We start from the raw sequence: 13901 nt of genomic DNA, 5'->3' as shown, positions 1-13901 counted from the left end.
CTCCTAGAACAAGCCATTTGTAGTGCTTAGATTCCACCACTAATCCATGCTTTTCTTATGTTTTATATTAGCTAATCCTTCCCTCGAACTTCTCCTTGTGACAGTTCTCACTCCTTTGCCAGGTACGCGTGCATATCTATGGGATGCGGAGGCAACGGCCAAGTCTTATTCCGCCAGAGAAAGCAAACCTGACCACCCGAGCAGCAGTCACACGAATCGGCCTCAGAAACATGTAAGGGGAACCACCAGTGTCCTCAGGCCTCAGGACAGCAGCAATACACATGCAGAGTTGCTTCCTTTTAATTCTCTTTGCTATTATAAAGGCAGTAATTACTTCAGAATGACACAGGAGGCAAAAATAGTTACAGCTAAAAATGCAATGGGTGAAAAGCTTTCATCGCTTAGATATTTAGTTATGGACCACCTAGAAACACACATTTCCGTGACAACAAATACCACAGTATCTTATAAACTACCTTAGGACAACAAAAACTGATCTAAAAAAACAACTCATAAAAAATCACACACACACACACACACACACACACACTCTCTCTCTCTCTCTCTCTCTCTCTCTCTCTCTCCCATGCACCCTTCATCCTAGTACAAACACATCACACTGCAGCCCGCAGGCCCCACACCTTGTCTATTTGGCTGGCGTGGGCCTTTGAGTTTGACATCTTGTCCGAGAGTAAACTATTTTCAAATGGAGGCCGTTTAAAACAGAACAAGGGTAGAATTAGACCATGGAGGGGGTCAACCGAGACGGTGGCAGGAGGCTCCTGGGCTCCCCTCCTCCCACGGACACTAAATGTACCACTACACACGCAGCATCACTAGCGTCACCGCTGAGAGGAACCCAGAAAGGAGAGGACAGAAAGGGGTGCGTCCTAACAGGTGGGCAAGGTCACCTCCAGCAACAGATCTGGTAACACCCCTTAAAAACGGTCCTCGTTTCCTTCTTTTTATCAACAGACACAAAGCCTTCAAAACTCACAAAGCACTTGTACCCCAATTAATCACTTTTAAGACTTAAAGGAACCACTTTAAGAAGAAAAATAATTAGGTGATTATAATCAACTAGAGGCCCAGTGCACAAAATTCGTCCACTGGAGGGGGGTGGGTGGGAGTCCCTCAGCCCGGCCTGCGCCCTCTCATAATCCAGGACCCTCGGGGGATGTCCGCCAGCCAGAGACCCCTCGCTCCTTACCGCTTGGCTCGCTGCTCCTTAGCACTGCCACGGAGGTGGGGGAGGCTCCCACCATCGCTGCTGCACTTGCCAGCCATGAGCCCAGCTTCAGGCTGAGTGGTGCTCCCGCTGTGGGAGCACACTGACCAGCAGGGGGCAGCTCCTGCATTGAGCATCTGCCCCTTGGTGGTCAGTGCACGTCATAGCGTCCATTTGTTCTGCCATTTGGTCAATTTGCATATTAGGCTTTTATTATATAGGATAATCAGATTATACTCAATCGTGTCATTAGCTTAGTTTCTTAATCCTTCAACACCAGGGGAAATGTAAACATACTTTAATCTGAAAAGAGAGTTCCCACTTGCGTGTAGTAACTCAGGCACTTACCTCCCTAACGGCACTCCTGGCCTTGTACGCAGTAGCGTAGGGCTGTTCCAAGAGCCACAGTGATGTCAGAATGGCAGCCACAGAGGTTCTCACCCGGAGGACAGGCCGGGCCTGGGCTGGCGCCGGGAGGCTGGGGTCGCAGGGCAGCCTGCAGGCGGCCCACCGCAGCATCCACTCCAGCAGCCCCCGCAGCCCCATGCCGCCCGCTGCACCCAGCGCAGGAGGGAGCTCGGCCAGGGGGTCCGTGTCACTGCCCCCGATCGCTCTGAACATGCACCTTCCCCTGCGACTGCCCTCAGGAGCCCACGGACTCCGGCTCGACACCCTCAGGACGCAAGGCTTCTCTGCCCCGTCCCCCTGTGTCCTGTAGAGTGCCTTCTGCTTTAGGCCGAACAAGCCGCTCCTCCCCCCACTTTCATTAAAATCACTGGGGGGGTTCTCTGGAGGAGGCCTGGTCCCGGCGGCCAGCCCTGGGGCTGGAGGCACCGGGCCTTCGGGGTCCTCAGGCTGCAGGGCGACCGCGAAGCAGGAGCCCGCTCGGAACACGCCCTGGCCCCTGGCTTGGCCCGGGCGGTGCAATGCTGGGTGCAGGCCCGAGAGCAGAGGGTTGAGTTCCTGTTCTCTAAGGTGCCCCGAGAAGCTCGTCAGCAACGGGAGGCCCGGGTCCTCGCTACCACGCAGGTCTCGCTCCAGGACGTAACTCAGGAAGAGGTCCAGGAACTTCACGTACTCGTCGTCATCGCGTTCAAACTCCCAGACGCCGATCACAGGAGGTGCGATCTGCAGCACCGGTGCCTGCCCTCTTCCCGTAGGGCCTCCTTTCGGCTCCGCCATGCTCCTGTCAGCACCGGGCTCAGCAGTCGGCGTGGATTCCACGTGACGTGGAGCCTTTCTACAGCCAAACAAAATCAGAAAAGACAACATTAGTCACTTAATCAGTAAATCTCATGTTAGAATTGGCAATAAAGAGCCTGTCCACTAAGTCATATTTTTTTTTTAATGCTTCAATTATCTCTCTCTCAAATGAGGGGGTTGGACTAAACGATCTCTAAGTGCTCGCTAGAGCTGAACATTCTGAATCTAAAAAACCAGCCCTGACCGGTGGCTGTCAGTTATAGCGTCTGTCCACCAAAGGCTGCAGGTTCAATTCCAAGTCAAGGCACATACCCAGGCTGTGGGTCTGATCCCAGTCAGGCGGTGTACTGGAGACAACCAATCTGTCCCTCTCTCTCCCCCCCCTTTCTCTCTCTCTCTCTAAAAAAATTAATAAACATACCTTTGGGTGAGGATAAAAATAAATAAAATTTTAAAAATAAAAAATACCACACATTAATATAAAAGGAAAAATTTGTGTTAAGATATATTCACAGAGCCCTGGCCGGCTTGGCTCAGTGGATAGAGCATCAGCCTGTGGACTGAAGGGTCCCAGGTTCCATTCCGGCCGGGGCACATGCCTGGGTTGCAGGTTTGATCCCCAGTAGGGGGTATGCAGGAGGCAGCTGATCAATGATTCTCTCTCACCATTGATGTTTCTATCTCTCTTTCCTTCTCTCTTCCTTTCTGAAATCAATAAAGATATATATATATAGATAGATAGATAGATATAGATATATTCACAGAAAGTTTCCTATTAGAAAACATCAATATTTTTCTGGGAGGAAAAATAAATCCTCTAACACAGCGGTCGCCAAACCTTCGGACCTCACGGACCATCAGTGGTCCCTGGACCACCGGCTGGCGACCGCTGCTCTGAAAGGTCAGAGCACAGAGACAATAAGTCACACGGCACTGACACACCCGCTAGCCTGCACTGCTTCTCGCACCTGCCTGTCTGCTCCCGCAGGCACATGTGCTCGAGCAGGCGGGGTTGCGCAGGACCCCTTCCCACACAGAAGGAGGGACTTGTAAACACGCTCTGCTGCTACTGAACCTGCTGGGCAGGCACCTGCACTGCCAACCTGCTCTCTCTCAACATGGTCCTTGGGGCAGAACACAGACCCCGAGTTCCATGAACGAGAAGTCAGAGTTCATGCTGGGCCGGGGCAGAGCGCCAGGTCTGCGTCTCTGCCTATTGAACAGGCACAGCAAGCGGCCTCCGGGGTCAACCAGCACACCCGCACAATTCGGTGTGAGCCCATGTTTGGAGTAGAGGGATGACTTCAGGTAAGCAAGGGTGTGCTCAGCTATATACTCTTCCAGGTGTGAAAAGGATAAACCACATTTCAGATACCAGAATTATAAAGAAAAAAAAATCTGCCCGGCCTGTGTGGCTCAGTGATTGAGTGTAGACCTGTGAACCAGGAGGTCATGGTTCAATTCCTGGTCAGGGCACATGCCCGGGTTGTGGGCTCAATCCTCAGTGTGGGGCGTGCAGGAGGCAGCCCATCAATGATTCTCTCTCATCAATGATATTTCTCTCTCTCTCTCTCTCTCTCTCTCTCTCTCTCTCCCTTCCTCTCTAAAATCAATAAAAACGTATTTAAAGGAAAAAGTCTGCTTAAATAAGAGTGCAGAGGTTTAAATGATAAGCAAGAATCTCTCAACAATTTAGGGGCAAGTTTCAAAAATGAAATGTGCAATTTCCTTCCCTTGAAACTAAAAAAAAAATAAGTTAGCTAATCCCCAAACCCTGAACTATTTAAGTCTGGAGATTACTAAAAGAACTAAATTCTTCCAGTGAACTCCAGCATTCAACCTACTCATTTGATTTTACACTTTCTGGTGACAAATTATTTCCTGTCTCAGTAACAGTTTTACTGGCTTTTCAAAGCCACAGTCTCATCTGCTTTCCCAGCGTCCTGTGAGGAGGGAGGGTAGTGCTCATTCCCATGAACAGGCCAAGCAGTGAGGTCGCTGGGGCTGGAACCCAGCCCCTCAGTTGCATGAAAATATTGAGACACTTTTTCCAAAGGAAGGGACCGCCTGCTATTGAGAGCGCTCAGCTGTACCTGCGATAGCAATGCGTCCCACTCCTTCCTCCGGCCGACCGAGCCTCCGAGAGCGAGTCGGCCTCGCTGTGGCCCGGGGGCGTGCCCAGGTCTGTGAGTGTGCTCCTGCTCAGGCTCGTCCCCAGGGAGCACCCCTCGAACCCGGGACCTTCAGCGGGCTTGTCCTCCTCCACGGGCTCCCAGACGTGCCTCTCGAAGGGACCTATGTTTCTCTGCACGCGTGTGAGGGCCTTCACCCTCACTTTGTGGATGGAACGCATGACAACAGACATCGCTTCCTCGGTGTGGGGGCCTGGGAGGAAAGAAGGCAAGGCTTCCGTTCGTTAAAAGGCCTCAGCTCGCCCTGGCCGGTTTGGCTCAGTGCATAGACTGTCGGCCTGCGGACTGAAAGGTCCCAGGTTCAATTCCGGTCAAGGGCATGTACCTGGGTTGCAGGCACATCCCTAGTGGGGGGTGTGCAGGAGGCAGCCGATCGATGTTTCTAGGTCTCTATCCCTCTCCCTTCCTCTCTGTAAAATATCAATAAAATATATATATTTTTTAAAAAGGTTCCAGCTCGAGAAGGGGCCTGACTCTGGTTCCTCCTGAGGACACAAAGCCCTCCGACAAGTAAGGCCCATGCCCCTCCAGATCGGGCCTCCATCAGGACTCGTCAGGCCACAGTCCACACTCCCTGCGGAAGCCGGAGAAGGCCCCTAAGAGTATAAGGGACAGGACCCTGGCCCGGCCGGCGTGGCTCAGTGGTTGAGCATCAACCCAGGAACCAGGAGGACACGGTTCGATTCCTGGTCAGGGCACATGCCTGGGTTGCCAATTGGATCTCCAGTGTGGGGCGTGCAGGAGGCAGCCAATCAATGACTCTCTTTCATCATTGATGTTTCTATCCGTCTCACTTTCCCTCCCTCCCTCTCTCTGAAATCAATAAAAACATATATATTTTTTTAAAGTGGACCCTGGAAAACAAAAATTACAAAGTAACTTAACCACCTTAGACATCAGAACCATAACTAAAAAAGAAACACTAACACTTTTTCTATCCCCACAGAACAGTAAATAAGCGAAAATGAGTATAATCTTAGCCAAAGAACAAGGAGACGTTCTGACTTCAACTAATGGGAAACAATGGAAGGGAAGTGGCCTGAGGCTGCCTATAAGAGAGTTTAAACATTAATACCTAAAAAGACATTTCAGGTTTTAGAGAATGCCAAAAACATCTTTAGAAAAATAGAAATCAGGCCCTAGCTGCTTTAGCTCAGTGGATAGAGCGTCGGCCTGCGGACTGAAGGGTCCCAGGTTCGATTCTGGCCAAGGGCACATGCCCGGGCTGCGGGCTCCATCCCCAGGAGCATGTGTGCAGGAGGCAGCTGATTGATGATTCCCTCTCATCATTGATGTTTCTCTCTCTCTCCCTCTTCCTTCCTCTTTGAACAAAAATATATTTTTAAAAAATAGAAATCTAAGTGCAATATAAGGATATGAATGCAGTCATGTGCAATCACAGGACATAACTAGACCTAAATACTAGATTAGCTCTAAACATGTGGGTAATTTGAATTCTTTTAACATTTCCACATCATGGTCAAGGCACTTAATGCCACTGAACTCTACACTTAAAATGGCAAACTTCATATTATGTATGTTTACCACAATAAAAAAATAATTTCCACAAGATCATCTTGAATGTGTAGGATAAAACTAGAAGCATAAATAACCATAAAGGGAAAGAATACTAGTTTTCCGTAAAATATCCACATTATGAAAAGCAGTATATGCTCATTTTATAGAATTTATCTTATTTAATCCTCTTTCAATACACATTCTTAGGCCCGGATTAAGATAGTCATTTCACAAATATGGAAATGAGGCTTGGAGAGACTGAGCCCTTGCCTGGTCACACGTCAGTTACTAAGTGACAGAGCCACATGGGACCCGGCTCCTGTCTGCTCCCCGGGGATCTGGTGCTGCTGCGCAGGGGAAGGGCCCGCCTGCTCACCCCGTGGAGGGGGGAGGGGAAGGGAGGGGAGGGGAGGGGAGGGGAGCTGGAGGACCAGTGCTTTCCAGACAGATGGGGTCCCCAGCAGCCTGCCCAGCAGATAAGGAGAAACGACCGACAGTACCTTTCACGACACAGTGGCCGAGTCTTTGCCGGAGCGAGTAATACTTTTCTCTTAAAGGAACCCTGATGTCCTCAGGATTGGGAAATGCTTTCACAAACATGTCTGCTACCTTCAGAAAAATTAAAAAGTGAGCTTTATGAACAACATCATCCTTAATTAAAAGAAAAAAATCCCTTAGAGTTTCTGATTCTGACTTAGTTACGGTTCACCTACTTTCACATTACCTTCCTGATCGGCGGCAGCTCTCCAATAAGGCTCAAAATGAGGTCCTGAATCAGTTCTTCAATGTTAGAAAACCGAGAGAAGGGCAGCATTCGGCAAGCCCACTCCACCGCACAGAGACAGTGCTCAACCGCGCAGGAGTCAAACTCCACTGCCAGGTCCTACACGGACATTGAAAAAAGTCAATCCTTTTCCCTCTAGATGGGCAGGCCAGAATACATTCAAAAGAAAATGTGCTCCAAACAGTAAAACCTATCAAGCAACAGTTTTGCAAGTAATGCCTGTTCGTTTTTCTTACTCTTTTGCCAGGTAAGTACCTTCTTTCCCTCCATGTTTTCTCTCGCTTTCTGATACTGCCTGCAACTGGAGGATAACTTATCGCGGACATGCAGCATCCAGCACAACGCACACAGCTCTCGGAAGCACCCTAAGTCAGGAACACAAACAGGAGAGGTCGTATGAGGACGGACACTGATTAACAACGTCAACTCTCTCTGCTTGTTTTTTTTTCCCCACAAAATACATGTATTTTCTTTTTCTTTTTTAAAAATATATACTTTATTGATTTCTTACAGAGAGGAAGGAAGAGGGATAGAGAGTTAGAAACATCCATGAGAGAGAAACATCCATCAGCCATCTCCTGCACACTCCCTACTGAGTATGTGCCTGCAACCAAGGTACATGCCCTTGACCGGAATTGAACTTGGGACCCTTGAGTCCGCAGGCTGACACTCTATCCATTGAGCCAAACCAGTTAGGACTAAATGTATTTTCTTGATTATAAAAGAAACATATACTCATCATCAACACCTTAAATAGAGTCACAGAAAACCTTCCAGAATTTTTATGCATATTATTAGTCTGGAATAGTTCATGCAGGTCGGTTGCATGAAAACATTAAAAACACCGTTAAAGATTGGGGGTTAATGGGGGGGGATGAGGACACATTTGTAATACCTTAACTAATAAAAAAATAAAAATAAAAATAAAAACACTGTTAAAGAATAAATAACTTACTCTATTACTGGTAGTTACTTGCTTTAAGCTCAATAGTATATGGTAGATACTATTTAAGCCAATGCATTCATCTGTACTTAATGCTATATAGTTAATTTGTTTGGAAAATCACTTATAGATAGGCATTTAAGTTTAAAATTTTTCTGTACTAAAACATAATTTCCAATATCAATTAATATTCTTTATTAAAACCAGTACAGCCCTGCCGGTTTGGGTCAGTGGATGGGATGTCAGCCTGCGGACTGATGAGTCGCAGGTTAGATTCTGGTCAAGGGCACATGTCTGGGTTGCGGACTCAGGTTGTGGGCTCGATCCCCAGCAGAGCCCATGCAGGAGGCATCCAACCAATGATTCTCTCTCATCATTGATGCTTCCAATTCTTGTTCCTTAGGAAATCAAGTGTAAAGTAGGTCATTTATTAATAGCCTAAGCCAGCAGTTCCTTTGGGACAAACCTATTGCTTTAATGGAAACCTCATCCAGCTTGTTGTCTCCCGTTGCTCCAGGTCGGAAGAAGGCTACGCCGCCCACACAGTAGTGAAGCAACGACGGAGGGAAGGGACTCAGGGACGGGAGGGAGCCTTTCATTCGAATCTGAAAGTGAAGAAGGACAGGATGTGTTAACTGTCAGCTGCATAAATCAACGTCTAAGGAAACTATAAAGCAACAGGCAGCAGGTAAAGATGAACCATAGAGAATGGAAAACACAGCAGGCTTCCTGTACTACCCAAGAAAAGCGTCCTGAAATCAGCCATACTTTCAGAAACTTAGCTCACATATTTTCTTCAAAAAGTTCACTTGGCTCAATCTCAAAAGAGAACAAAAGGTTTAATCAAATCATCCTTTTGTCACTCAGTTATGTCCTCACAAAAAGAATTTAATGCTTTTGTCCTTTCTCCAAAGGCATGATAAAGAAATTAAAGTATCTAACTTTCACCTAAAATAAAACTATGTGTATGCCCAGTTGGCATGGCTCAGTGGTTGAGCCTCGACCCGTGTACCAGGAGGTCACGGTTTGATTCCAATTAGGGCGCATGCCCAGGTTGTGTGCTCAGACCTCGGTGGGAGATGTGCAAGAGGCAGCCAATCGATGATTCCCTCTCATTTCTGATGTTTCTCTCTTTCTCCCTCTCCCATCCTCTCTGAAATCAATAAAAATATATTTAAAAAATAAAACTATGTGTAGTACCTAAAAACAAATACAGAATAAGGTAGAGCTACATACATAACTTTTGAAAAACTAATCCATAAATGACAGAATTAGAAAGTCACCATTTGGCAACCCCGAATAAAATAAGACTTCTAGCAAGGATCATCAGTAAATGCTAAATTTAGTGAAAAGTTGATGACTGATGGATAACGTGACAGTGGGTGGGTCATGACACAAACTCACTGGCCCACCTCACAATAACTGAAAGCAGTTACGGTGACAAGACTAAGGAGCACTGCCCTGACCGGTTTGGCTCAGTGGATAGAGCATTGGCTTGCAGACTCAAGGGTCCCGGGTTCGATTCCCACCAGTGCATGACTCTGTGCACCGGGCCTCTAGTACAGACATAAGAAACAAACAGCATGACTACACTTCCATGCATTTTATTGTTTCCAAACAAGTAAGTATCAAACAGAGACTTTTCCAACTTTTAAGACTCTTCAAAGATAAATTGATAAAGTAGTAAAAAGACAGAATGTTAGCTTTATTTTACATTAAATATGTTCTGTAATCTCTGTGTCTGTATGGTTGCCAGAGGAGAGGTGTTAGGAGCTGAATGAAAAAGATGAAGGGATTAAGAAATTGGTAGTTACAAAATAGTCATGGGGATGTAAAGTCCAGCATAGGGAAATCTATACATATAAAAGCCTAAGTGACCAGCCAGTAGCTATGATGTACAATGACCACCAGGGGGAAGACGCTCAACACACAGGCATGGAAACATGGAACAGCCTGATGAATCTCAGAGGGAAGAGGGGAAGGGGAAGGGTGTGAAGAGATTAACCAAAGATCTTATATGCATACTACAGGCCTGCAGGGATCGGGCCAAAACCGGCAGTCCAACATCCCCGAGGGGTCTCAGATTGCGAGAGGGTGCAGGCCAACCTGAAGGACCCCACTCGTGTACAAACCCATGCACCGGGTCTCTAGTATTGTAATAACAGCATATGGTGCCAAGTGGGCTCTGGAAATAGCAGAACATTTTGTCAAGTATATGATTATCTAACAACTATGCTGTACATCTGAAACTAATACAAAATAATGTTGAATGTAAACTGTAATTAAAAAACATTTTATTGAAAAAATGAAATACCGAAAGCACACACACACACACACACACATGCAATTCTCACATACATACACATGGGGAAAAAACAGACTGTGGAGAAAGATTAAACACTATCCAAGAAATGCTGCTAACTGTTAAAATCTGGTGATAAGTTCAGTCTGAACTGTACTATTCTTTTTACTTTTATATTTTTAAGTTTTCATAACAGAGTTTTATAAAAAACCGTTCCACATTTTCCTAATTTATTTTTATGTTATCAGAAAAATAACTATTCTGTATAGTTTTTTTTATAAACATTTTTAACAGCTTTATATCTACAGAAAAACTGAAGTGACAGCACAGAGGGTTTCCACACAGGTTCCCCATTATCAACAGCTTATATCATTACAGTGCACTTGTTATCATTAATGAGCGAATACTTTGATACATTAACTAAAGACCGTACTTTATTCAGATTTCCATAGTTTTTAGTAAACATACAAAAAACATCCACACCTTTGGGATGACGAAATAGAGGATGAGTACACACCTTTCTCTCTAAAAAGTAACTAATTTTCAAGAACAACTTGATAAACCACTTCTCGGAGCCTACAGGGTCTGTCCTCACAGAGGAGGAGGTGCGGATGCTTGTTTGTAATGTGATCAAGGGCCAAATGAAAAGTACTGGGGGCTAATAAATTGATGTCCACATCCACAGAGAGAGACTGCAGCCTACGAAGGACCTGCAGCAGGACAGGGGCCTCCGGGCAGACGTCCCCTCCAGCTCAGGTCAGGCAAGAAGGCAGCTACCGCCGGCTGCAGCCAGGGCAGGAGACCACAGCCCAGGGAGCTGCCCGTTTCAGCTGCCGGCAGGGGCACTGGCTGGTGGGACCTCTGAGAGGAGACACAGAGCAAGGAGCAACCTCACTGTCTGTGATTCCACCCACAGAGCATCTGCAATACCTCGGGGAGACGTCGGAGAGAACCATGAACTGAGTTTAAATCCCCAATGACTGGGGTGGGGGGCAGGGAATATAACTGAAATTAACTGACTATATTATACTTTCTTATATCTATATCTATATCTATATATACCTATATCTATATATCTATATCTATAGCTATATCTATAAATATATAGCTATAGATATATATTTTATTTATTCCTTTAATTTTTATATAGCTATTGGTGTGCCTTTTTCAATCAAAACATTTAAGGTATGATCATTTTATGAATGAGAAAATGAGTGAAAATACTTTTTTAAAAAATATATTTCTATTGATTTCAGAGAGGAAGGGAGAGGGAGAAAGAGAGCAAAACATCAGTGATGAGAGAGAATCACTGATCAGCTGCCTCCTGCACACCCCGGACTGGGGATCGAGCCTGCAACCTGGGCATGTGCCCTGACCGGGAATCGATCCGCAACCTCCTGGTTCATAGGTTGATGCTCAACCACTGAACACACTGGCCGGGCCAGGGACCCAGCAGAGTCCGCATCGTTCAGCAGAAAGAACTTGGTCTGTGGTAAGTCTGACTAGGGACTGACAGGCAGGACTCCATGGACACACGTCCAGTCACCAATCCTAAGAAAGGTCGGCCTGTTTCCGCGGCTCACAGCACGCACAGGAGACCCGCCTACCTTCTGCATGACCTTCCTGGCCCACCTCAGCTGCAGGAGGTACCACTGCGCGGCCGGGAAGGAGCAGCGCGCCGCCCGGAGGAGCAGGAGCAGGCGCTGCAGGATCCCGGACACCTTCTGGCGGTTCTCCTTCTCAGCTCGTAACAGAAGATCGTCACCGTCCTCCTGAGGAAACGCAGCAGTCACATTCTGTGGCCGGCAGTAGGAAAGCTTTTAATGTTAACATGCAAGCAAAGACAGTGCTTCGGGACCCAGACCGCTCCTGGAGGTTTATAAAGAAAATGCCGGGTCCTGGCCTGAGATTTCAACCAGAGAGATGGCTAGCGTCCGGGAAACACTTCTCTCCCCTCAAAAAACGGAAAGGGCTAAATCAGTGGTTCTCAACCTTCTGGCCCTTTAAATACAGTTCCTCATGCTGTGACCCAACCATAACATTATTTTCGTTGCTACTGCATAACTGTCATGTTGCTACTGTTATGAATCATAATGTAAACATCTGATAGGCAGGATGGTCTTAGGCGACCCCTGTGAAAGGGTCGTTCGACCGCCAAAGGGGTCGCGACCCACCGGTTGAGAACCGCTGGGCTAAATGGACCCTAATCCCAGATCATCCCGACAACAGGCGAAGGCCACCACTCCGGCCCCATCGGCAGAACCCTGCCGAGAGCTCCTCTCCCCGCGAAGCCAGGCCTCTGACGGGGGAGTCCTTCTCCTACCTCGTGTCACCTCCTCTAGGAGACCTCCCTCTGAGCTGCGTGGCACTCTGCTCAGACCTCCGCTGTATCCCTACTAACTTATTCTGTACTGATTTACCACGTTTCCCACTGGGCTGAGAACTAGGCAAGAGCAAAGACCTTGCCACATGCCTTGGTTCACACAATGAAGTCCAACATGTAGTAGGAGGAGCCAACCAATGTTTGTTGAAAAACACTTTTCCAGTTCATAGCTAGTGATTAATTCCCCAGAAAATGAGATGATGTGTTGCAAACATCTGCTTCCCCAATACCCTAACCATTGCTGCTTATTTAACTGCACTCAGTTTTAACTGGGCATCTCCCCCAGCCCTGCATTTGTTGATGCTTACTATGTCCAAGGGCCTATGGTTAGAAATAAAATAAGAATTTACATTTAAAAAATATATATTTTTACTGATTTTTAGAGAGAGACAGGAAGAAGGAGAGATAGAAACATTGATAAGGGAGAAACATCGATCAATTGCCTCCCTCACGCCCCTTACCAAAGATCGAGCCCACAACTTCAGGCATGTGCCCTGACTGGGAATTGAGCCCGTGACCTCTTGTTGCAGGGGCCAAGCTCAACTACTGAGCCACACCAGCCAGGCAAAAGCTTTGACATTTAACCCCCACAATAATGCCACTGGAAGTCTTATCATCATGGCATTTTACACATGAGGAGCCTTAAGCAGCTACGCACACTGCATAAAGTTACACAATTAATAAACAGCAAAGCTGGGATCCAGAAGTCTGCCTGCAGAGCTTGCATTTTTATTCTCAAGTTAATTGTTTTTAAAATTGGACAGAATCAACTTTAAGTTAAAAGGTTGGCTTACTTCGCTGAGAAGAGCCGGCTGAGGACAGTACAGCGGAGGAGCGGGGAGGTACAGGCCGCCGGGCACCAGACCCCAGAGCCTCCGGCTGAAGTCCTTGGCGGAGCCCATCAGAAGCCGCCAGGTCTCGGAGAGCACGTCCGCCTCGGCCATGGCCGCGGCCTTCAGCACGCCCCGCACGGAGCCCAGCAGCAGGTGCGCGTCCTCCTCTTCGATGGGATCTGCACACGCGTCAGGCGACACAGTCAGAGTCTGTACTACACTGCACATCCTGCTTTGCAGGATCACAGCTCGCATCGGAAAAAAGCTGGTCATCGAAAACAAGCATATTGGTTGACATGCAAAACATCCAACCTTCCAGACAGAAATGTAATGACTATTCTGTTACTTTAAGGTTATAGGCAATCATAGCACAGGCAATTTTCCAAAGTTAGACATTGCAGTAGTAAGTTATGTATAATAAAAATAGTTTTGAAGTATAATTCTGAGTCAAAAAAAAGAAATAATATTAGAGCAAAAAATATCAAGAAAGACAGCCAAATAAAATACATTATGTG

General features: G+C 46.9%; 1 protein-coding gene across 1 annotated transcript in view; it reads right to left on the bottom strand.

Moving 5' to 3' along the window:
- Nucleotides 1–13901, bottom strand: part of LOC102756115 (chromosome unknown open reading frame, human C5orf42) — a 91005-nt gene that overhangs the window by 57981 nt on the left and 19123 nt on the right. The window contains 8 exon segments of the mRNA XM_015562602.1: nt 1571–2468; nt 4525–4816; nt 6642–6750; nt 6866–7024; nt 7181–7290; nt 8335–8473; nt 11778–11942; nt 13348–13565. Of these exon segments, the coding sequence (XP_015418088.1) occupies nt 1571–2468; nt 4525–4816; nt 6642–6750; nt 6866–7024; nt 7181–7290; nt 8335–8473; nt 11778–11942; nt 13348–13565 (2090 nt within the window).

Source organism: Myotis davidii, unplaced genomic scaffold (genome assembly GCF_000327345.1).
Source record: "Myotis davidii unplaced genomic scaffold, ASM32734v1 scaffold496, whole genome shotgun sequence".
In the NCBI taxonomy this organism is placed as follows: Eukaryota; Metazoa; Chordata; class Mammalia; order Chiroptera; family Vespertilionidae; genus Myotis; species Myotis davidii.
Note: the sequence above shows the minus strand (reverse complement) of the source record. Positions and strands in the feature narration are given on the sequence as shown.